General features: G+C 44.6%; 1 protein-coding gene across 21 annotated transcripts in view; it reads right to left on the bottom strand.

The window, feature by feature from the left end:
* Positions 1-22,566, bottom strand: part of AFDN (afadin, adherens junction formation factor) — an 866,421-nt gene that overhangs the window by 125,355 nt on the left and 718,500 nt on the right. For all 21 annotated transcript variants that reach the window (XM_063917625.1, XM_063917611.1, XM_063917620.1 and 18 more), the window contains 2 exons: positions 16,911-16,976; positions 15,385-15,458 (listed from right to left, as the gene is read on the bottom strand). In XM_063917625.1, the coding sequence (XP_063773695.1) occupies positions 15,385-15,458; positions 16,911-16,976 (140 nt within the window). The remainder of the gene's footprint in view (positions 1-15,384; positions 15,459-16,910; positions 16,977-22,566) is intronic.

Here is a 22,566-nt window from a genome sequence, read left to right as displayed (position 1 = left end):
CAGTAGAGGATGGAACGGAATCTCCAGCTGAACAGGAGTGAAACCCGGAGTGTAGCATCTGAATCCTATCTGAAAGAAAGACGTGTAGAACTCTGGAGACCAGTAAAGATCCTAAGTGTTCCATATTCTAAGAAGACGCCAAGATAGAATTCCAGCAATTGACGATCTACCCGTGTGACCTTAGAAGATCTACCATGAGATGGATGTAATCCCTGAGGATATCAGAAGCAGAGCTATGAGAAGGTGGACATCCAGGAAAGGCAGGATACGGACGCCTCTGTCGAAGGGCACACTACCCTGTTCGCCATGACGCTCCTGTAAACATGAGGAGCCGGGGACAGCTCACATGGCAATGCCTCAAATCTGAGGAAGCACTGGCTACTGTCTCAGATGGAAATTAGAAAATTGGCATTCTAGATGCATAGGTACAGTTGTAGCCACACTCATTGTGGCTATGAAGTGACTGCATGGGCACTCCCTGTGCACCTACGTCGGACTGTGGCTTTTAGCCTCTCGGTACAATGTTAACTGACGCAGGCCCGAACATCGCTGCACTCTAATACAGAAGATGGGTACACACTATATGGGGCGCCAAATGACAATGTTAAACAATCAAGCATAGGGAAGAAATATTTCAGATATATTGAGTAGACGTCCCTTTCAAATACTTGCAATCAGGCATGTATAGGGTTCTCTGATCTTGTCATAAAAGGGCAGACGGTTTCATCAGTAATCCAGTTCGTGACGTCATATAAAAAATAGAAAGAAAGGAATACCTAGTGCAACACCGTTTTATTCCTTCACAGAATGATAGCACAAATATTCCATATAAACAACTCTTTCCGATGTATAAAATTATTTTAAAAATACTTTATGGAGCACATACAGCATGGCAAATACTGGTTGAGCGGTGTGAAAAAAAGGTTGCAATTACCAGATAGTAGGAGGATAAAATATCCTCAGACAAGCGTGTATTAAGTCACTGGTTGAGCTGTGTGAAAAAAAGGTTGCAATTACCAGATAGTAGGAGGATAAAATATCCTCAGACAAGCGTGTATTAAGTCACCAAACAGCCTCCCGGGAAATGGCACTCTGGATTATCCGGCAGCGGCTCCCTCCACACACAGCAGACCAAGTATTCCAGGCTGTTCCAACGCGTTTCAGGCCTTGCTAGGCCCTTTCTCAAGGCTGATGCACTCTAATTGCAGCCATAATGAGCGTGGCTACATCTGTATATAGTAAAGTCCCCTGATTCCAGAGCCAGAATAATTGCAAAGACACTCCATGCTCAACCCGGGAATCCTCTGGTATCTGTTTAGCACTTGGATAGAGGCAGCAACAAGCCATCCAGTTTCTGATCCAGGAAGTCACTGGCATAGAAACCTGTACCTCTCTGAGACAAGGGAACTGGGATAATGACCCTGAGGCCAGAAAGGAGCAAATGAACTTCCTGAGAGCACTTGCATTTTTTACATACTTCGAAGGCAGCAGAAGCCACGCTGAGCTCCCCTGTTAGACTGCTCCGTCAAGTGGTAGGCCTGTCAGCTGTCTAGTGAATCAAAGCTTCAAACATCGGGACCTAGAGTACCTGAAGGAGAACGGTCTTGCAACAGTATTTAGCCTTAAACTGAGTTCATTCCCAAACAACCCGACTACCAGGTTTACTAAATCTGGGAAAAAAGAACAAAATACACAGTTGTGTCTTTTTGGTTTGTTGCCTGGATGCGCATACAAACCGTGGCATAGCGCACTGTAGCGCACACTACACATTCACTTTAATGGGAGCCATTGTAGTGAATGTGAGCTGGTTAGCAATGCGTATGCAGCAGCATGCTGCATCGCATCACAGTCCCGCTACAGAAAGCTGTTATACGCAGTAACACTGTAGCAGGTAGCCATTCTAAACTCCCTCTGGACTGCACCAGGGATGAAAGTCGTCCTGAGTGCTGCCACCAAAATGACAATCCCCCAGGACCAATAAGAACCTCTACTGCAGCCTCAGGGCATTCCGGGTCACCTTAGCAGACACCCACACCTAAAATGTCAAAACACAGAGTCAATAGCTTCCTCTCAGTTTAGGTAGAGGCCCCCCTTAACATACTATACTCTGTTGTACCAGAGCTAAGCCCTTCCCCATCTACCGAGCAGCTACTAGTAGTTTTAGCCATCTCCAAGCAGAGCAAGGGTTTGGCATGTAATCGCACATGCATTACAACAAAGACTGTATTGAGGAAACTATCCAGTTGCCTATCCGCTGGATCCCTAAAGGAAGTCATATGCAGAATAGGGAGGATAGAAGACCCAATGAGACAGGCAATGTGAGCAGCAACACACTTGGTCTTATACGCAGTAGGTAGTGGATAGAATAATTCTTTAACTGAGGCTCTAAATCTGAGGGTCTACACGGAATGCTCGCTAGAAAGTACTGATTTAACGGCCTTTAGCAGTGCTTCTACATTCACTATGATTTCTCTAACAGTGGAGGTCCCAGCATTTGAGAGAAATGAAAAACTAACTTCCTGTTACGAGGCCGAAGTCGCAACCCAACCAAAAAAAGCGAATAGCAGTGTTGTCTGAGAAGCTGCGCATAGCTGCATTTCTGTCGAGCATTTGCAGGAAAGGAGCACACAGCTGCACTATGGCAGACTGACTTAAGTAAGTATGCTGGTAATCTGGGCCACACCTGGAGATATGCTATGCAATGTAGATATGCTAACTACATTGTACCTGTGATAATGGTAAATTAAGGTTCCGAACTAGTAGTAGCAAAGAAGAACTAGTAGTAGCAGAGAACTGTGACAGAGATTCCTGTGACCTTGTGGTCCTGAACCCGAGGAGAAAGTACTGCTAGTACAGGTTCAACAGCTACACAAGAGCATACACCTTCCAGGGTGCTAGATTATTGGAAGACATAATGCAAACCAAGAACGCCCCCACACAAAGTTAGATATTTCTTATGTGACACCTTGGTAATGAGATACCTTTTTAACTGATATTCATTTGCAATGCAAGGGACAGGATTGTTTTCTAATTACTGATAGATTTCAGTTGGCTTTTCATGCCTTATTGCACCCTCCATATGTTCAATACTTTTTCCCTTTGTCATTTCACATTATTACACACAACTCCATTTACGGACATCTATGGTTTGATTTCTTTGCATGTGTGGTTTGCATGGGTTGTTGCGGACATTTGGTGAAAACTTAATACAATAGCCCCATTATAAATATATTTACTGAGAAAAATGTTGATGTTTTCAGTACTTATTTTACCCGCTGTATGTAAGTATATATGTGTATGTAGATAAAACACATTACAGATGTACTCATGCTCGTCTTACTGCGATCCGGCATGCCGCATGGCATGCCAGGCTGATGCAGCAAGCAATGTTGCAGCATGCTGCATCACATCAAAGATGAGCATGGCCACATCTGCATATTAGGATATGCAAATATCAACCACAACATACACACAGGAAAAGTACCAACATTACATGCACACAAAACACTCAAAGCACAAAACAAACCCAACAGGCAGGGAGGAGCTTGATGTAGAATCTGTGAGAGTTATACAGAGAGACAGGCCAAAGTGACTCTCCAAATCAGTACTGAGACAGGCATATCTGTAATTGACTGCCCTTCTCATCTCTGTGGAGGGCAGGGAGAGTAGTGGCAGGCTGTCTTCAGAGAAGGAGTGTGCCAAGGGGGATGGGCGAGTGGCTATCAGCCTGAGCCTTACTCCCCATTCGCAATATAGCAGGTAACTGTTGCACCGCTACCCCGGTGGTCTAGTGCGTGGTGCAAAAAACTACCGGAGCCCCCCACTGCCAGTGGTCTCCCACACCAGCAGTGCAAACTGCGAATATGCAGCTCCATTCAAGCAGGGAGCCGCTCTTATCTGTCCTCCTTATGCATCTGGCTGCAGCTCTGGTAGATGTCCATGTGTGAGGCACAGTCGTGGCTGAAGTCACTAACCCAGTCACCAGTGCTGTGGCCACTAGCACTGGGGGTCGTCAGAGCAGAAGTAAAGGTGTCCTACAGGATGCCTTTCGTTGCCTACTCAAAAGTTTAAAAATAAATAAAAAGAGAAAAAAAATGGAATGAGTGACCAATAAAAGCAGCCGTTCAAAATGGTGCCTTTACTTGCCAGCACCAAACTGAAAATTGCCTGGCCGTGGGGCGGGATATAGGGGAGAGGGAGCCCTGGGCTGCTATATAATTGTAATTCACTGTTTGCCCAGACTCTCCTCTCCAGGCTAACACCCTTTGTCCTTCCCTGTGCCACTAGTGGAGGAAGAAGAAAACAGAAAAAAAACAGATCTCATGCCATACATGAGCTACAATACTTCTTGTACCATCGGCCTATCATTAACATGACCATTCTCAGCCTATAAGTAAGCTATTCTCTCAAAACATATTACTCTCTGCACAAGATTTCTGTAAACAGCAAAAAACCCCTCTCTCTAAACCTAACCTCTGAGCATTCATGCATTTCTTACACCTACACAACAGCCACGCAATGCATTCTATGGCAAAAATATCTGCGTCAGTGGCTCAGACATGAGTAAATTACTGAAAAAATAGGTTGGAGCTTGGCACTTAAACTACTGTAACTTTAAAATCTAAGGTCCTCCCACCTGCAACCCCAAAATTCTTTAAAAAGAGTATGGAAAGGAGTAGCAGTGAAATAGTGAAACTGTTAGAACAATATAACAAACCAGTTGGAGGGAAAGCAGTGTCACCCCAGCCTGCTTAAGAGAAAAAGGATTAAATGGTAAATGACCCAAAATCCGATTTTCTCATGCAGCAAGGCTGGGGAACACTGGACCATGGGACGAAGGAGCACTCAGGCTGCCTGACAAGAGAACTGTAAGACCAAGCGTTGCCAGATGCAAAAGACTTGAAAAACTCTGGACAGAGGACTGCACAACAGACCTATTATGCTGAAGCCCCGAGTCATGCTGCCCATGAGGTCGCCACTGCCCTAGTGTGCTGCCACCTATGTGGTCCCGTTCAACCCGCACTTTATATGATGACCAAATGAAAACAACACTTAATGGTGTGCTCATTAGCTGCATATGTTTGTGGTAAAGAATTAGCAGAGAATCCATGCAGCAGACAAAAGAAAATTCAGAAAAACAATGTCCTGATTTCAGTGAAAAACCAAAACAATTTCCTCCTGGAACATAGGGACCGTACTGAGAACCGATAGATTGTCAAGGAATATGAGCTACGGCAATTTGCAAGACAAAATCCCCCAACTCAGACACACACTGAGTTGAGGCAAAGTCATAAGGAAAGACCAGTTTCCATGCATTAAAAAGATGAAAAGGAGGCTACTTTAGAGCCGCACAGGACCAGGATAAGAGTCCACGGTGGTAACATGAATTAAACAGTGGTTGAGCACGTACTAGGGATCCATTCAGGATCCCAGCAGTCAGAATACTGATGCCGGAATCCCTTCACTGCACAGAATGCCGGCGCTGGGAACCTGACACAGATAGCATTGCAGGAGTCGGAATCCCAAACGAACCACTGCCGCTCTGAGGTAAACCAATGTCTGTATTTTGACTGCCGGCATTCCAAGCGCTGGGATCCTGATAACATTCCCACGTACTACACCCTGTAAAAATGTCTGAACCTTTGGAGGAAGGGATAAACACTACTGGAAATAAATTGATAGGGCTGAAATATGTACCTTTCAGAAAAAAAGCTTTAAAACAGCTTCTAAACACCCCAGAAGGAAGGCTAAGAAATGAGAGGGAAAACATGGAAGTATGAACCATTATCTGTTCACACCACAAGATGCTGAATAGTAATACTCTGAGGTAAGTGCGTGACGAAACCAGTTTCGGCTTGGAAGTACAGTAAGAACTACAGAGGAGAGAGAGAGAAACATTCTGCATTTAAAAACACTAATCTAAAAGCAAATCCATGGAACCCAATTGAGGAAGGTCTTCATGTAGAAACAGACTTTGTGTATCAGGTCAAAGTCGAAGTGAAAGATGCCCCCTGGACTAACTGACATTTTGAGAATGTTGGCGCACCACAACATGTATGGCCAGTCTTGATCCATTAGGATGACTGTCATGCGTTCATCCTTGATGCGTCAAGAGTAGTAGAGGTATTATTGGGATTGGTGAAAAAAGATATTCTAGATGAAAAAGTAATGTAACCATACTGGCACTTGCTGTGAAAATCCAGAGGGTTCCTGGATTTTGTACTAAAGTTTGATGTTGCGTCAAACAATCTGAGATCCACCTGCAGAAAACACCACTTCTAACCAAACTATTGGTAGACCCCTGGATTGAGAGACCACATCCCTGGAAAAAAACATGGTTCTGCTAAGAAAGTCCTTGTTTAACCTTTTGAATGAACACTTCTTAGAGTGTTAGGAACAAAGTTCTATGCCCAGGAAAAGATTTGGGCTGCCACCATCATAGCACTTTTTCTGCTTTTCTAAAGATCTACAAATGCCCCATTGGCATTGTCTGACTGAATACGAATTGTCTGGCCAGGACGGACTGCTATTGTAAGAGAGCCAGAAAGGCGACTCAGATCTCGAGCACATTGATTAGCTGAGTCTCCGATGGTGACTAAAGGCAGTGAAGCTAAAAATGTAATGCTACGGCATCCCCCTCCTAAGGAACACAATGACCCAATTTTAGTGAATCATCACTGGAGGAAATTATAGGAAACCAGCCAACAATGGAGAAATTGATGAGCGCATACTGTCGGACAAAACGAGAAAATGAGACGAGAGAGATGTTGAGCATCTTGTTGAAATTTGGATAATTTCCCCCTGGAATTTCCATGAATATAACCTGGCACACTGAATGGTCTACAGAAGGTATGATTGTGATACTTTCCTTGTGCAGTAAACCCACCATCACTCACATGAACTTGCTGAAAACGTGCAGAGCCTTGGAGATATTGAATGGTATGGCCTGAAATTAGAGACTTGGGGCTAATTCAGACCTGATCGCTGCTGTGCGTTTTCACACAGTGGGCAATCTGAACTGCGCAAGCGCCGCAGTGCGTCGGCGCATGCCAAAGATGCGATCAGCATCTCAGCCCAGCGATCGCCTCTGCCTGATTGACAGGCGGTCTGGGCAACGCAGGTGTGCCCGGACAGTGCGGGCCGTAGCGGCTGCATGATGTCACACGCAACCGCTGCAACCTGGAGAGCGACTGGTAGCTCCCTGCCAGCGTGCAGGAGCTGTGCTGGTAGGGAGCTACTCTTCAGGTAGAAAAGCAACGCCGCCGTGCGATGCTTTTGTACCTGTGCCGGGGGAGGGAGGGGGTGGTGCAGAACCAGATATGCGGGGCGGACTAGCCCTGTGCTGGGCGTCCGTCCCCCCCGCATGTCTGTGAAATTGATCATAGATGTGCTAAATTTAGCACATCTACGATCAAGTCTGAATTACCCTCTTGGTGCCTTTGTAGTAAACGGGAAAAACAGAGCAGAGAATGATGACCTGCCACAATAGAAACGTGAAGAAATGCATTCTCTATGTTCCACTAGAGTGGGGTCCTCTCGAACTGTGCGGGGAAGAGAATTCCATAGAGTTGGAGCGAAAAGCTCGACTCCCAGATGAATTACAGGAGATTCAAAGTATGTGTCCCGCTACAGTGTATAAGGACACAATTGTACTGCTAAAAGTCCTTCATCTACAGATTGCAGTTATGGAGCAGGGCAGTAAAGAATTAAGAAGCTGCTTTAGGAACCTTGCACCCTGGTCATGTAGAGCTTTGAAAGTCAGTAAGCCAAACTTGAAGATGATTCTCCATCTTACAGGCAGCCAGTGGAGGGCGCAGAGAATGGCTGTTATGTGGCCTCTTATCGCAGCCTAACCCTCACACGTAGATTTCTTAAACCTAACTCAAGCACCACCACCACCCCGGCAAACAGTGAAAATACCAACATACTTATGATCGAAATATACGTTATGGTAAGAACTTACCGTTGATAACAGTATTTCTCCTATGTCCACAGGTTCCACAGGATAACAATGGAATATGATGGAGCGATAGCGGATTGGCACCAAACGATCACTAGCTTTCAATCCCAGGATGCAACGGGCCCATCCATATATCCCCGCCCACTGGCTCAGGCAAATCAGTTGGATGCCAAAGCAATAAGGCAGGAGCATCATGTAGAGCCCTATTCAGGCAAGAAGAACACACATGCACACCCTTCCATACAAAAAGGAAGAGTAAGTTTAGTGAATAAAAAGATCCTCAAATAAGGTACGTCAGGGTGGGATCTCTGTGGAACCTGTGGACATAGGAGAAATACAGTTATCAACGGTAAGTTCTTACCATAACGTATATTTCTCTGGCTGGGTCCACAGGTTATCCACAGGATAACAGTGGGATTTCCCAAAGCAATTTTTAGTGGTAGGGACACTCTTGATTGGACAGGAGAACCTTACGCCCGAATTCAGCGTCATGAGAGGCAAAAGTATCCAAGGCATAATGTCTAATGAATGTGTTAATGGAAGACCATGTGGCTGCCTTACATATTTGTTCTGCTGAAGCACCATGTTGTGCTGTCCATGAAGGACCTACCTTACGTGTAGAGTGAGCAGAGACATTAGCCGGAACAGGGAGATCAGCTCAAGAATATGCTTCTGAAATCGTCATTAGAAGCCATCTTACTAGCGTTTGTTTAGTAGCAAGCCATCCTCTCTTCCGTAGAGAATGAAAAGGGAATCTGTCTTTCTGATGGCACTGCTACGATCCACGTAGATCCTTAATGCCCGGACTACGTCCAGCGACGCTTCTCCCGCAGAAAGTCCCGATACCTGAAAAACCGGGACTACAATTTCTTCATTAAGGTGGAATTTAGATACCACCTTAGGAAGATACCCAGACCTAGTTCTGAGAACTGCTTTATCTGGATAAAAAATCAGAAAAGGAGATTTACATGACAGCGCTCCTAAATCTGACACTCTTCTAGCTGATGCCATAGTCAGTAGAAAGAGAACTTTAGCGGTCAACCATTTAATATCCACTTTATTAAGTGGTTCAAACTGAGAAACTTGAAGAGCTTTAAGAACTAAACTTAAGTCCCAAGGCACTGTAGGAGGAACAAAAGGCGGTTGAATGCGTAGCAATCCCTGGAAAAAAGTACGCACATCCTGTATATTGGCAATTTTCTTTTGGAACCATACAGTTAATGATGATACTTGCACTCTCAAGGAAGCCACCTTCAAACCCTTATCCATTCCTGCTTGAAGGAAATCTAAGACCCTGGAAACTTGGAAAGATATTGGGTCTATATTTCTTTCACTGCACCAATGAATATAGGACTGCCATATTCTGTGATAAATGAGAGCTGAGGAGAGTTTCCTTGCTCTAAGCATAGTTTGAATTACCTGTTGTGAGAATCCTCTTGACTTCAGGATAGAGGTTTCAAGAGCCACGGCGTCAATGACAGTCGATCCAAATGCCTGTGATAACAAGGACCCTGGCCTCAGTAGATCTGGAAGCTGAGGGAGCAGAATTGGCGCATCCATCGACATCCTCTGCAGATCTATGTACCAATGCCTTCTGGGCCAAGCCGGAGCTATTAGAATCACGGGCACCCTTTGCTTGTTTTATTTTCCTCACCACCCTGGGTAGCAGGATGATCAGAGGAAACAGATATGCCAGATGAAAGTCCCATTTCACTGACAAGGCGTCCACAAAGATCACTCTGGGATCCTTTGTTCTTGACCCGTGTGCTGGCACTTTGTTGTTCAGACGGGACGCCATGAGATCTATCTCTGGCAAACCCCACTTGTCTACCAGAGTCTGAATTACTTCCGGGTGTAAAGCCCATTCACTTGCTTGAATGGTGTGTCGACTGAGAAAGTCCGTTTCCCAGTTTAGGACTCCTGGAACGAACACTGCGGACAATGCTGGAAGATGGAGTTCTGCCCACTTTAGTATGGGACTTACCTCCTTCATTGCTTTTTGCCTGCGAGTTCCTCCCTGATGGTTGAGGTACGCTACTGCCGTTGCATTGTCCGAGCGGATCTGGACTGGTTTTCCTTGCAGAGTGTCCTTTGCCTGAATCAGTGCCAAGAATATGTCCCGAAGTTCTAACAGGTTTATTGGCAGGCAACTTTCTTCTTTGGTCCATTGTCCCTGGAACCATAATTTTCTGGACACTGCTCCCCAGCCCTGCAGACTGGCATCTGTTGTCAGGACCTCCCAATCTGATATCCAAAAGGGTCTCTCCTTGTCTAGATGGGATGTCTGTAGCCACAAGGCTAATGACCTTTTTACCTTTTCTGAAAGTACTATGGTCTGTTTCTTTATTGTCTGATGTACTCCATTCCATCTGGCCAGAATCAGACGCTGCAGAGGTCTTGAGTGGAATTGTGCATACTCCACCATGTCGAATGTTGACACCATCAAACCCATCATTCGCATTGCTGCATGAATTGATATTGTTTGACTGTGTAACAACTCTTGAGTCCTTAAATGCACCTTGGATATCTTGTAAAAATATTCTCTGAAGACTTGAATCCAATACAGCCCCCAAGTGAATCATCCGTTGTGACGGAAATGGAGATGACTTTGCCCAATTTAGGAGCCATCCGTGCTCCTGTAGACAAGCTATTGTCTGTTGCAGATGGCCCAGGAGCAATTCCTGGGATTGTGCCAGGATTAAAAGGTCGTCAAATTCTTATTCCCTGCTTGCGGAGATAAGCTGCCATAACCACCATAATTTTGGTAAATACTCTGGGGGCTGTGGCTAACCCAAAGGGTAAAGCCTGGAACTGAAAATGCTGCTGGAGAATGGCGAACCTTAGATAACACTGATGAGACAGTGCTATAGGAACATGTAGGTAAGCATCCTGTATATCCAGGAATACCATATAACCCCCTGGTTCCATGGCAAAAATTATGGAGCGCAACGTCTCCATGTGGAACCGCGGTACCCAAATGTATTTGTTTAGCATTTTGTGATCGAGAATGGGCCGAAACGACCCATTTGGCTTCTGAACCAAAAACAGGTTGGAGTAAAAACCCTGTCCCCGTTGTGCAGGGGGTTCTAGAGTAATTACTCCTGACTGAACTGCTTCTTGCAGGGCTCTGGCCTTCGCCTCTACCCGAGATGGGCTGGTGCAGAAGAACCTTCAAGGATGTTGCTTCTTGAAAGGGAAAACATAACCCAGAGATACAGCTTCTTGCACCCAGGCATCTGTTGTAGACTGCTGCCATATCTGTGCAAAAAGAAGTAGTCGGCTCCCTACCATGGGGTCCCCCAGGCGGAGGCCCGCACCATCAGGCTGATGGCTTATCTTCTGGTTTCGAAGCTGGCCTTCTGGTGGCTCAATGCTTCTTTGCCTTACCAAACTTATTGTATTGGGGTTGCTTACGTTCACTTTTTCCTTTTGCTTTTTCTTGCGACCGAAATGGACGAAAAACCGGACCCTTAGGCCTGGGTCATATGTGGCAGGAAACCGGACTTTTTTGGATTCTGCTTCTGATTCCAGAATATCTGTCAATTCCTTACCAAACAGAATATTCCCAGCAAAAGGCAAAGATTCCAGAACCTTTTTTGATTCTGAATCAGCTTTCCATGTACGTAACCAAACTGCTCTACGAGCAGTTACTGAAAAGGCTGATGCTTTAGAAGCAATAGTATCCATATCTATTGTCGCTTCTTCCAAGAATACTGCAGCCTGTTTCATGTGAGCTATATGGGATTCTTGCTTCCTAGAAAGTGCTGGAAGCCCGTCTTCCAGTACCCTCAGCCCATTCAGTTACTGCTTTTGCCATCCAAGCTGAAGCCATAGCTGGCCTTATGACTGCCCCCGACAGAGAAAATATGGTTTTCAAAAACCCATCCAGTCTTCTGTCTGTGACATCATCTAATGACTTTGACGGCAAAGGCAATATAGATTTTCGCACTAATCGAATGACATGCATATCTATTTTAGGAGGCACTTCCCTTTTTAAACAGTCCCCAGTTGGAAACGGATAATTGGAATCCCATTTTCTGGGAATTCTGTATTTTTTATTGGGTGTAGCCCAAGCTTCTTCCATGATTTCCGTCAGCTGATCTGATCCTGGAAACTCTATCCTAACTGTTTTGGGACGTTTAAACACAGGTGCCTTAGTTTTTAACACCGGCTCTGCTGAATCCTCTAAGGACAGAATAGCCTTCATTGCTCTAATTAATTCTGATACATCCACTGAGCCGATACCTTCTTCCTGTTCTTCGTATGCTGAAGCAGAGTAGATAGAGCTATCATCATCTGATGTATCATCCTGTGTAGCCTGTGAATTTGAGGATTTATTTACACTCTGTTTATCAGCTTGTTTCATTGGAGAAGCTGTTGGGGCTATACCGTAGGAAGAGAGCTGCATGTATGGGTTAATAGTGTACCCTACGCCTGGTATTGAAGCTGTAGGATTTACCCGTTCAGCTATACTGGACAAGGTCTGTGCAAACATTGCCCAAGGTGGCTCTAGCTGACGCTGAACAGGGATCTGCCTTGTAATCTGCTGAAAAGCAATACAATTTGCACATAAACCATCCTGTACCAGATACTGAGAGGATAATACCGTTTTGCAGGACAAACATGATGATACGAGTGTTGGTGTTACTGTCAGTGTAACCTCGTCACTTTTGCCGCTCTTAGACATGATAAATAATCAGCACTTCCACAGTGTACTACACAATTTGTGACTGTAATCACTTTACCATTTAAAGTAATATAAATCTGACCCTACCCATGCACCAGCATTGAGGTTCAGAAGAAACCACTGACAAACATATATAAAGTCAGCAATCACACTAGCAGTCAGTCAGATGTTATATATTAGTCATACGAGCATATTATCAACTACAAACACATTAAGTACTGTATGTAGGAGTACATATTACTGCATTCTGTTCTATACAAATCTTAATGTATTCAGACGCAATGCGAAGAAAACCACAGTAATGTACACAGACTCATATGCAATGGGCACTAAACTTAACTATTCATACTAACCAAAGTAGATAGAAATTAAGTGCTGTATAACCCGTACTCAGTAGAGTGGGATACAGGGAGACTCACCTCACTTCCAAGATCGATCACTACATTAGCGAATGCTGACTGGACCCAGACGCTACTAGTGTACACTGTCACTCTGGGAACTTTAGGTGTACACAGACGCTTCAGTCACACAGACACCTGTACTGCAACCGGGTCTCCTCGCAGTAGCTTTTTAGTGAACACAGACGCAGCAGCTTATGCTGCGACCGAGACCCCTCGTGGTAGCATCTGAGACGGAAGTGAGGCAACAGTTCATGGCGGGAGACCGACGGAAACTGGTCATGAACTGGGGGGAGGGGTGACCAGGAGAGAGTCTGACTCCACACCGCTGACATCAACCCTAGGGATCGCAGCTTCATACTATTCCTGGTGCCTTATGATCCCTAAGGCCTAGCGATGGAGCACCCGTGGTGGCGGCGCGCCAGCTACTGTTTGGTAGTCTCCTCCCAAACCAGTGCGGCTGTGTCCATATTCCCCTTCTAAGCGGAACCGATGCCTTACCTTCCCCCCTGCTCCGGCCACAGACTGGTAACGTCTGCTGGACCTGCTAGTATATCCGACACAGACGCCCGCCGAGACAGCACTGTACCGTGGGTAAGCGTGGTTGCGACACGGTGGACAGTTGTTGGAGCGACTCTTTCCAATATGTGTATAAGACACTGTTAGGAAAGATAACTCACAAACATAGTAAGACTAGAAAAAATAAAATAAAAGCTTAGGGCTGGCAAAAACAGCAGCCCTCTGACCATGGTTCGGCTCCTGCCGCACCAAACAAAAAACTGATTTGCCTGAGCCAGTGTGCGGGGATATATGGACAGGCCCCGTTGCATCTTGGGAGGACTGAAAGCTTGTGATCGTTTGGTGCTAATCCGCTATTGCTCCATCATATCCCATTGTTATCCTGTGGATAACCTGTGGACCCAGCCGGAGAAATGCAGGGTGTTGGGATTTCATGGTTGGCATTTCAGCCACTATTGGAGTTCCGGCGCCGGCATTGTGGTATATGAACCCCCACCCCCATAAAAAAACAAAACATATCGATCTTTTGAACCTGCCGACCTTTTGTCCATGGTGACTATATGGGGTGGTGACTATATGGAGTCGACCTAATGTATATTGACCAATACTCCAAATCCCGCACTGTAGTACTGTGCAACTACCATGTGAGGGAAAGTACATAGAGAGCTAGCATGTGTATGTGGCACACACGGAGTAGTGCCCGGCAAGAAGGCGGCCAATCGCAAGAGTATTCGTTTGGATGGTCGACAGTCATTATTGGTCGTCATGGTCGGCACGTGAAAATGGTCAACACAAGGAAAGGTCGACATTGCTTTTTTTTTTTTTAAATAGATTTTTACATTTTTCATACTTTACCATCCACGTGTAGTACTATTGGGAATAGTAACCTGTGCCAGTAACAGCTGTAGCGGAGCGAGGCAACTTGCCTGCAGCATGGCAAGCCATACAAGGGGACGCGGTACACTAATTGGGGTCCCTGGTTATGTTACGGAAAAAGGACACCAAAAACAGTTCAAAATATCCATGTTGACCTTTTCATGTGGCGACCATTCTCATGTGTCGACCATTTGTCCATGTCAATGTCGACCAATAGTGGTCGACCTAATGACTGTCAACCTTAACATGGTCAACCATTCATACCGGAACCAATCAGAACAGTGCAGCCATTTGGCACCCAACAGACTGCAGGGTGACGGTATGAGCTGGTCCTGTGATTCTCCAGGGATTCTGCACCAGAGCACTGCTGCCTGTGTATGCACTCCCTAGAGGAAGCCACTGAGACCTGCTGAATGGTGGTGGCCATAAGGGACAGCTATGCACTTCTGCACTGTCTAAAATGGTGAGTATGCGCAACTGTCTCCAGGTTCCAGCCATCGTTTCAAAGAATGGGGGGTGCAAATAGGGAGCGACGTTGATGAACTCTCCCTCTGATGCGGCTGCAACACGACCAGCCACAGAGGCTGCTGACAGCCAATGGACCCCCCTCGCTGTCCACTGCTACAAACCGTGGACAGCTCACTAAAAATGTATTAAAATAAAAAAAATATACCACAGGGAGACTGCATATCAGCCTCCCAAAACGTGCCCTACTCCTTTGGGCACGTAAAGAACACTGGAATTGTGGGTCTGAAGGGGTAGGCACTTAGATTTTAAAGTTACAGTAGTTTAAGTGCCAAGCTCCAATTAAATCTGCAATCACATGAACCAGTGTGCCCTAGCCTTGCTGTAAGAGAAACATATATAATTAAAATGTTATGTTCCCTTCTTGATACAGCCCTTACTACTGTCATGGTAGTACAATCTGAGCATGCAATCTTTACCTCTCTTGGGACAGTCCTACCAAACTTCTTCCATCCACACTAAGAAGCTGGTCTCCTGCAGCTAGACGCCCATCCTAAAAATTCGTAACAAAAATAAAATCATTACAATTTATGCATAATCAACAAATCCTGACCAGTGTTTCCATGTTTATTTTCCTGCTTTTCTTACACTTAATACTGTTAAACTGGGCATACACTATACGATGTGTGTACCCAGCAACATCGTGGTGATGGGACCTGGCATCAGCAAGTTCATACGCACTTGCTGATGCCGGTAGAAACGGAGAGGGGGTCATGCTGCATTTAAGGTCTTCCATCGGCCCTGTATCGCTGACGACAAGCAGGAGCGCGCATCGTCAGCGACATAGCAGGTACACACTAGACGATGTACCTGCTATGTCCGTCCAATCTGCTAATGGATGACACATCATCTACTGTGTATCCAGCTTTAGACATTTGCCCATAATAGAGATCTAGCCAGAATAAAATAAGTATTAGGAAGAGAGCCATATACACTATACAAGTTTAACATATTTTGACATTAAAGAAGTTTTGCATCACTATTACAGTCACTATACAGCACAGCCACTTGTGAGTCTGGACACAGCACAACCAGTAGAGCAGAGTATAAAGCAGCAAACGGCAGCGTGCGTTCCAGTGAAGTGGGGCCGAGTCCCGGCCGCTGTAACTTATATAGAATCTAAGTCTCGGATTCTCGCAGGACTCCGCCCCATTTCAACGGAACACACACTGCCATTGGATAGTGACTGTGTATAGGGTGCACACTGCACGCTGATACACACTGTGCTGTGTTCAAACTCACAAGTGACTGTGCTTTAAAGTGAGCGATTGGGTATAGGTGGCATTCTGCTGTGTGCAGCGCTATACTCTCTGCTGTGTGCTGTGCAATGCTCTGCTATACTGGCTGTGCTGTACAGTGACTGTGTATAGGGGGCATGCTACATTGTGCTGTGCTATACTGGCTGTGCTGTATAGTGACTGTGTATAGGGGGCATGCTGCATTCTGCTGTGTTATACTGGCTGTGCTGTATAGTGACTGTGTATAGGGGCATGCTGCACTCTGCTGTGCTACTGTATACTCTTGCTATATTGGCTGTGCTGTATAGTGACTGTGTATAGGGGCATGCTGCACTCTGCTGTGCTACTGTATACTCTTGCTATATTGGCTGTGCTGTATAGTGACTGTGTATAGGGGGCATGCTGCACTCTGCTGTGTGCTATGCTATACTGGCTGTGCTGTATAGTGACTGTGTATAGTGGCTTGCTGGGCTATACTGAATGTGCTGTGTCCAGACTCACAAGTGGCTGTGCTGTATAATGACTGCTTAAGGATTTAATTTCCTTTTTTACATAATGAGAGACCTGCATTACAGATTATATTTGTCCTGCCAATGAAGCTTAGTCTCCAGGATTCTCCAAGTGTACCAGTGGACACAAACAGATTCTACACAAAATACATTGACAGTGAATCTTAGGATTCAAAATTAAATTAAATTAATACGCACCACTTCTGCAGCACCTCCTTTCACAACGGACTTTACGTAAATGCCAAGTTTCTCTTGTCCAGCACCCTGCAAGGAAACAAAAGATTTGACAAAGTTTATGAAATATACTTCTTTAAAACAAAATAGCTGTTTATTACAATTAGAGATGAGCTGTTCAGATTCCACAGAATCCAAACCGCTCTGAACATTGGAATTTGAGTCCACAGCCCGGGTGTTACTGCCATACTCGGATTCCCATTAGAGGGTGAACAACATCTTCCCGACGTCGGATTCTCGCGGGACTTAGATTCCATAGAAGTTGCCAGGGCCGGGACATGGCCCCATTTCACTGGAACGCACTCTGTCGTTTTTGCTGCGTTATACTCTGCTGTAGTGGCTGCACTGTATAGTGGGTCATGGCTGTGTTGGATAGTGACTGTGTATAGGAGACACACTGCACGCTGAGGCATGCTGCGCTATAGTCTGCTATACTCGCTGTGCTGTGTCCAGACTCACAAGTGGCTGTGCTCTATAGTGACTGTGTAAAGGGAGCATGCTGAACTCTGCTGTGTGCTGCACAATACTGGCTGTGCTGTGTCCAGACTCACAAGAGACTGTGCTGTATAGTGACTGTGTATAGAGGGCATGCTGCTGTGTGCTGCGATATACTCTGCTGTAAATTGTACCATTCGGTGTGCTTTGTTCATGTGCATCTATAAGCCCTGTGATCCATGCAGTGTGAACCGAGCTGCAAGTTAAAAAATAAAATAAATAAAAAACAGAAAAAAAGAAAGATATACAGTACATTTCTATTGTTGGTACTGTTTGGTGCGCTTTATTCACATGCATCTATAATCCTTGTGATCCACGCAGTTCAAACCGAGCTGCAAGTTTAAATAAATTAAAAAATTTTTAAAATATATATATATATATAAAATGCATCTGTTGTTTTTGTACTGGTTGATTGGTGTGCTTATAAGCTGCGATACATGCAGCTGGAAATGATTAAAAATGAAATCTATATAAAATTTTCTATTGTTACAGCTATTGTATTTGTACTGGTTGGTTTGTGAGCTTTACTCAAGTGCATTTTGTTCATGTGCATCACCATCTATAAGTCCTTTGATCCATGCAGGTTTTTTCTTGGAAAACCACTAATGCAGTAGAAAAAACTGTGTTCAAAAGCAGAAATGTCACAAATTGGGGAGGGTCTAAGTGTGTACTTGACTGCTATGTGTGAGCCTGACTTTTCTGATACTGTACTCACAGAGAAGCCGCCTTTCAGCATTTCTGCTCCCTCTTCAAATGTGGGGATGAGCAGCAGAAGTATAGCTGTTGACATAGAACTTGAGGACGCCACTGTGGAATTGCAAGAGGATGAAAGGGATATTTGTGTAGCCGACGCTGGTGCTAATGAGGATGTTAAAGATTTTGTTTGTGCAAGTCAAGCCCAGTGGAAGCAGCTCTTGGTAATAAGAAGATGGCCATTGTCATGCCTAGGCATAGGACCAACAAATCCATCTCGGATGTATGGAATTGTTTTTACCCAAATCCTGAAACTTGTCAAGCCATCTGTAGCCTTTGTGAAAGCAAAGTAGTAGAGGTAGGGACTTTAAGCATATCCCAGCAAGCTCATGACAAGTTATTGATAACGTCAAAAGAAAGTACTAAAAAATATAACAAGCAATCCAGCATCAGCTAGCTCTATTCTCTCAACTAGATCCCAGCACCTGCAATCTCCACTGCCAACACTTTCATCCTCAGTATCCACAGTAATCATCAGGGGCAGTCCTGTATCCAATTTGTTAAGGCTAGGTGACTCCTCCCCATTCCAGGATTCCTCAGAAGAATCCTTGAGAGCTAGACCTGCTGCTGCTGGGGGTGGTTCTTCATCCAAGAAAGGGACGACTGAGAAGACTACTAGAAGTATTGTAAAAAAAAATCAATTGACTGTGAGACAATCCTTTGCAAGGGGAAGCAAGTATGACAGCTCTCTGCCAGTCGCATAGTGGATCACTGACACCATCAAGGTTTTGCTAGCCTTAGATCTGCGTCCAATATCCACCATTAATGCAGTGAATTTTACACATTTCATTAAGGTGCTGTGTCACCGGTAACAAATTCCATCTCGGTTCCATTTTAGCCGAAAACCTATTCCTTAGCTGTACCAGGACTTTAAAATAACCTTAATTATTGGCCTACAATGCCATTTTACCCACTGTCCACTTAACCACAGATATGTGAACAAGCGGTAGTGGGCAAAGTAAACATGACTGACAGTTCACTGGGTGGGTGAATTCCTTTCAGCAGCAGCAGAATCTAAAACAACGCCAGCTCATTCAGAGGCAGGCTACTCTATGTATCCCTGGATTCAAAAGGACGCATACTGCTGACAACCTTTTAGAGATGTCATAGATACATGGCTTACCCCACTTAGACTCTTCTCAGGATTTAAGATATCTGATAAAGCCACAAATATTGTGAAAGCATTACAGCTGGGTGAATTCCAACACATCCCCTGTTTTGCTTACACAATCAAATGAATGGTGCAGGAATTTTTAGAAAATGACAGAGGGATGCAGGAGATGCTGTTTGTGGTCTGAAAAATTCCAGGACATTTTTGGCATTAAGCAATAGCATGCAGGAGATTGCAGCACCTACAAGAACAGTTTAATTTGCCCTGCCATCAACTGAAGCACGAGGTAGTAACAAGGTGGAACTCCACCCTTTATATGCTTCAGCGGATGGAGGAACAGCAAAAAGCCATCCATAGCTATATAACAAGCCATGACATTGGGAGAGGAGGGGGAACTTGCCTTAGTCCAGCACAGTGGAAGGTGCTCAAACCCTTTGAAGTAGCCACCTATGAAGTTAGTGCTGACACTGCTAGCTTGAGTAAGGTGATTCCCCTAATTAGGCTTTTGGAAAATCAGCTGGAGAAACTGAAGTAGGAGATTAAAACAGAGTGTATCCTCAAAGCATGATGGACGTCTACATCAAGTCCTTTATTAGCTTTATTAGGATTCACAGGTTGCCAATATCTTGAAATGCGATTACTACATTATAGCAACCGTTCTTGATCCTAGGTTTAAGTCGCTGTGTCTTTCTTTCCAACTGATCCAAATCTTAAGCGATACAAAGAGCTCCTAGTGAGCAAGTTGGAAGCTCAAGTGACATATGGCACTACGACTTCTCATTCAGATTCTTCAGCAGCCGCCAGAAAAAAAGATCAGTTTTCCCAAAATACCCAGTGGTGATGCAGATAAGTCAACCCAACATTTTGAATTGACCAACATTAGTGACACCTCTACTATAACTTCATCTGATATGGTCACCATCCAAATAATGAAGGAGGATTATTTCCATGACACTGTACAAATAGACATGTAACAGAGACTCTTCAAGTACTGGAAGGAAAAAAAGGCAATTTGAAAACCCTTGTACAAACTGGCTTTGCAATGACTTAAGCTGCACACCCTCCAGTTTGTGCTCGGAGAGCTTTCAGAAAAGCCGGGAACCATGTGAGCAAATGGCGTGGAAGGCTACTTCCTGAAAATCTGTAAAAGAGGTTATTCAAAATGAACTGGAAATTACACGAGAAAGGCCTTTCCTGACAATTACGTCAAAGTAAAGAGACTTCTGAAACGGTGGATTCCAGCGGGGCTGAATTAATATTGTGCAAGAATGATGTACACACTAAAAAGGGTGGCAATGGTAATGATGATGACATCTGCACACTGTAGAGCTGTTGTCAATTGATAGCTTGTTTTGTGGGGGCCCAAACAAAGAACTTCAGCCACAAAAGTGGCAGTTCCTATGCTTGGTTTGATAAAGTGTGCATGTTCTTTAAAATATACAACATAAGGGTGGCTGGGAGGGCCCAAAGACAATTACATCTTGTACCACCTTTCATTTCGGCCACTGCTGCGTGGTAAAGTTTCATAGATGTGCTATAAATTGCCAAGTGTTTGTGCCCCTGCTCTGTCGTTTAGTAACCAGACAGCTCACTGCAGCCTTTGGCAAATAATGGTGAAAACAATATTGTGAGCCATGAGGTGCTCAAAATTGACTGGAAATTAATGATATTGAGGTTAATAATAGTCTAGGAACAAAAATGGCCCAAATTATGTGATTTTAGAATTTTTGGATAATTTAAAAAAAAAATATCCTCCAAATTCAACGCCAGTCACAGCAAATCTAAATCCAGATGACGAATCAGAGCCAAATTTAAATCCATCAAAACTGGTCCGGTGCACATTTCTAATTACAAGCTCAATAAAGTCTACAAATATCAGCTAAGGTATAAATATTAGTGTTTGACATCAGGTTGGCTGCAGCCCAGTCAGCCTCTACCTGTGGCTCCCAGGATCCTGCTTCCACTCTGATTTATTCTCTGCATTGCATTAAAGCAGGTGGTGATGTTGGATGGGAGTGTAAACGGCCTTGGGGTGGCATCTAATGTGCTTTGAGAGTGGAATTTGGGAAGTACTGAGGCACAATTTGAGATGTCTTTGTGACACATTGCGTGCAGGGTGGGATTACGTACAAAGTGGTGTGGGCGACTGCATAGTCTGAAAGATCCTAACGAGACTGTCTGCCACTTGTTCACGTTTATGGATCTGTTAGACAATCACCATGCATGTCGTAGTGAAAATTGCAGCTAACTGTAGTTAAAGATCAGGCAAAGGAGGCTGTGCTTCCAATCAGTGCCCAAGATAGAAATACGTGCTGCCTAAAATATGGAGACCCCGGTTATGAAGCACGAAGCTGGCAGGGACAAAAAAAAAAATTATACTGTACTTGTGCAGAAAACTGTAGCACTTGCTAACTGTACCTTGAAACTAAGAGACGGGCATGTAATTAATAAAATACATAATTTAGTTCTAATAACGCTTCATTTTCCCACATTATGCAATGAAAAAGTATCAGAACCCAGATGACACTTAGGACATTCTCCATTAGCATTAGTAAATAAATGTGTACGTTGAGTTGGAGATAAGTATGGTCTCTGAATCGTCCAGAAATATACGTCTTCTAAATGGATTCGGTATGATATACCATTGGATAGGATGTCGGCAATCAGAAAACCGACAGCGGCATCCCGTCCATCAGAACCCCAACAGCCCCCAAGAAAGTACCCTAACCCTCCCCTGCTGCCTAAACCTAACCCACCCCGCTTGGTGCCTAACCCCTCCTCCCTAGTACCTAACCAGCCCCTTCCCATCCCTGCACCCTTAAGAGTACGTTCTGCTGAAGGAACGTTCGGGATTCCAGGCGTCTGTATTTTGAAGTCGAGATCCCTATCACTGATGGGATTTTGATGCTGGCATTATGCCTCCGGTCGGGGACTCCGGCATCATTATTTCGACTACCAGGGTCCCATCCGGCGCCATTTTAACTACACACATTCTAAATAGGCAGAATTCAAGATTCTCAAGGTAGAGTCATAGTGAACTTGCAACACAGAGTTTGTCCTCGTATGTGTAGTTTTTCAGAACCTTAAGTAATGGGTCAGAAATCAGGGACGGAGAAGTGAACAATTGTAGAGATATTATACAGCAGTGAATCTATATTATATATATATATATATATATATATATATACACACACACACACATACATACATACATACACACACAAATTGGAATGCGGAGGTGGAATTTTTCTTGAAGATCTG

The sequence above is a fragment of the Pseudophryne corroboree genome, chromosome 4 (assembly GCF_028390025.1).
Source record: "Pseudophryne corroboree isolate aPseCor3 chromosome 4, aPseCor3.hap2, whole genome shotgun sequence".
Taxonomy (NCBI): Eukaryota; Metazoa; Chordata; class Amphibia; order Anura; family Myobatrachidae; genus Pseudophryne; species Pseudophryne corroboree.
This window is presented reverse-complemented; position numbering and strand designations above follow the sequence as displayed.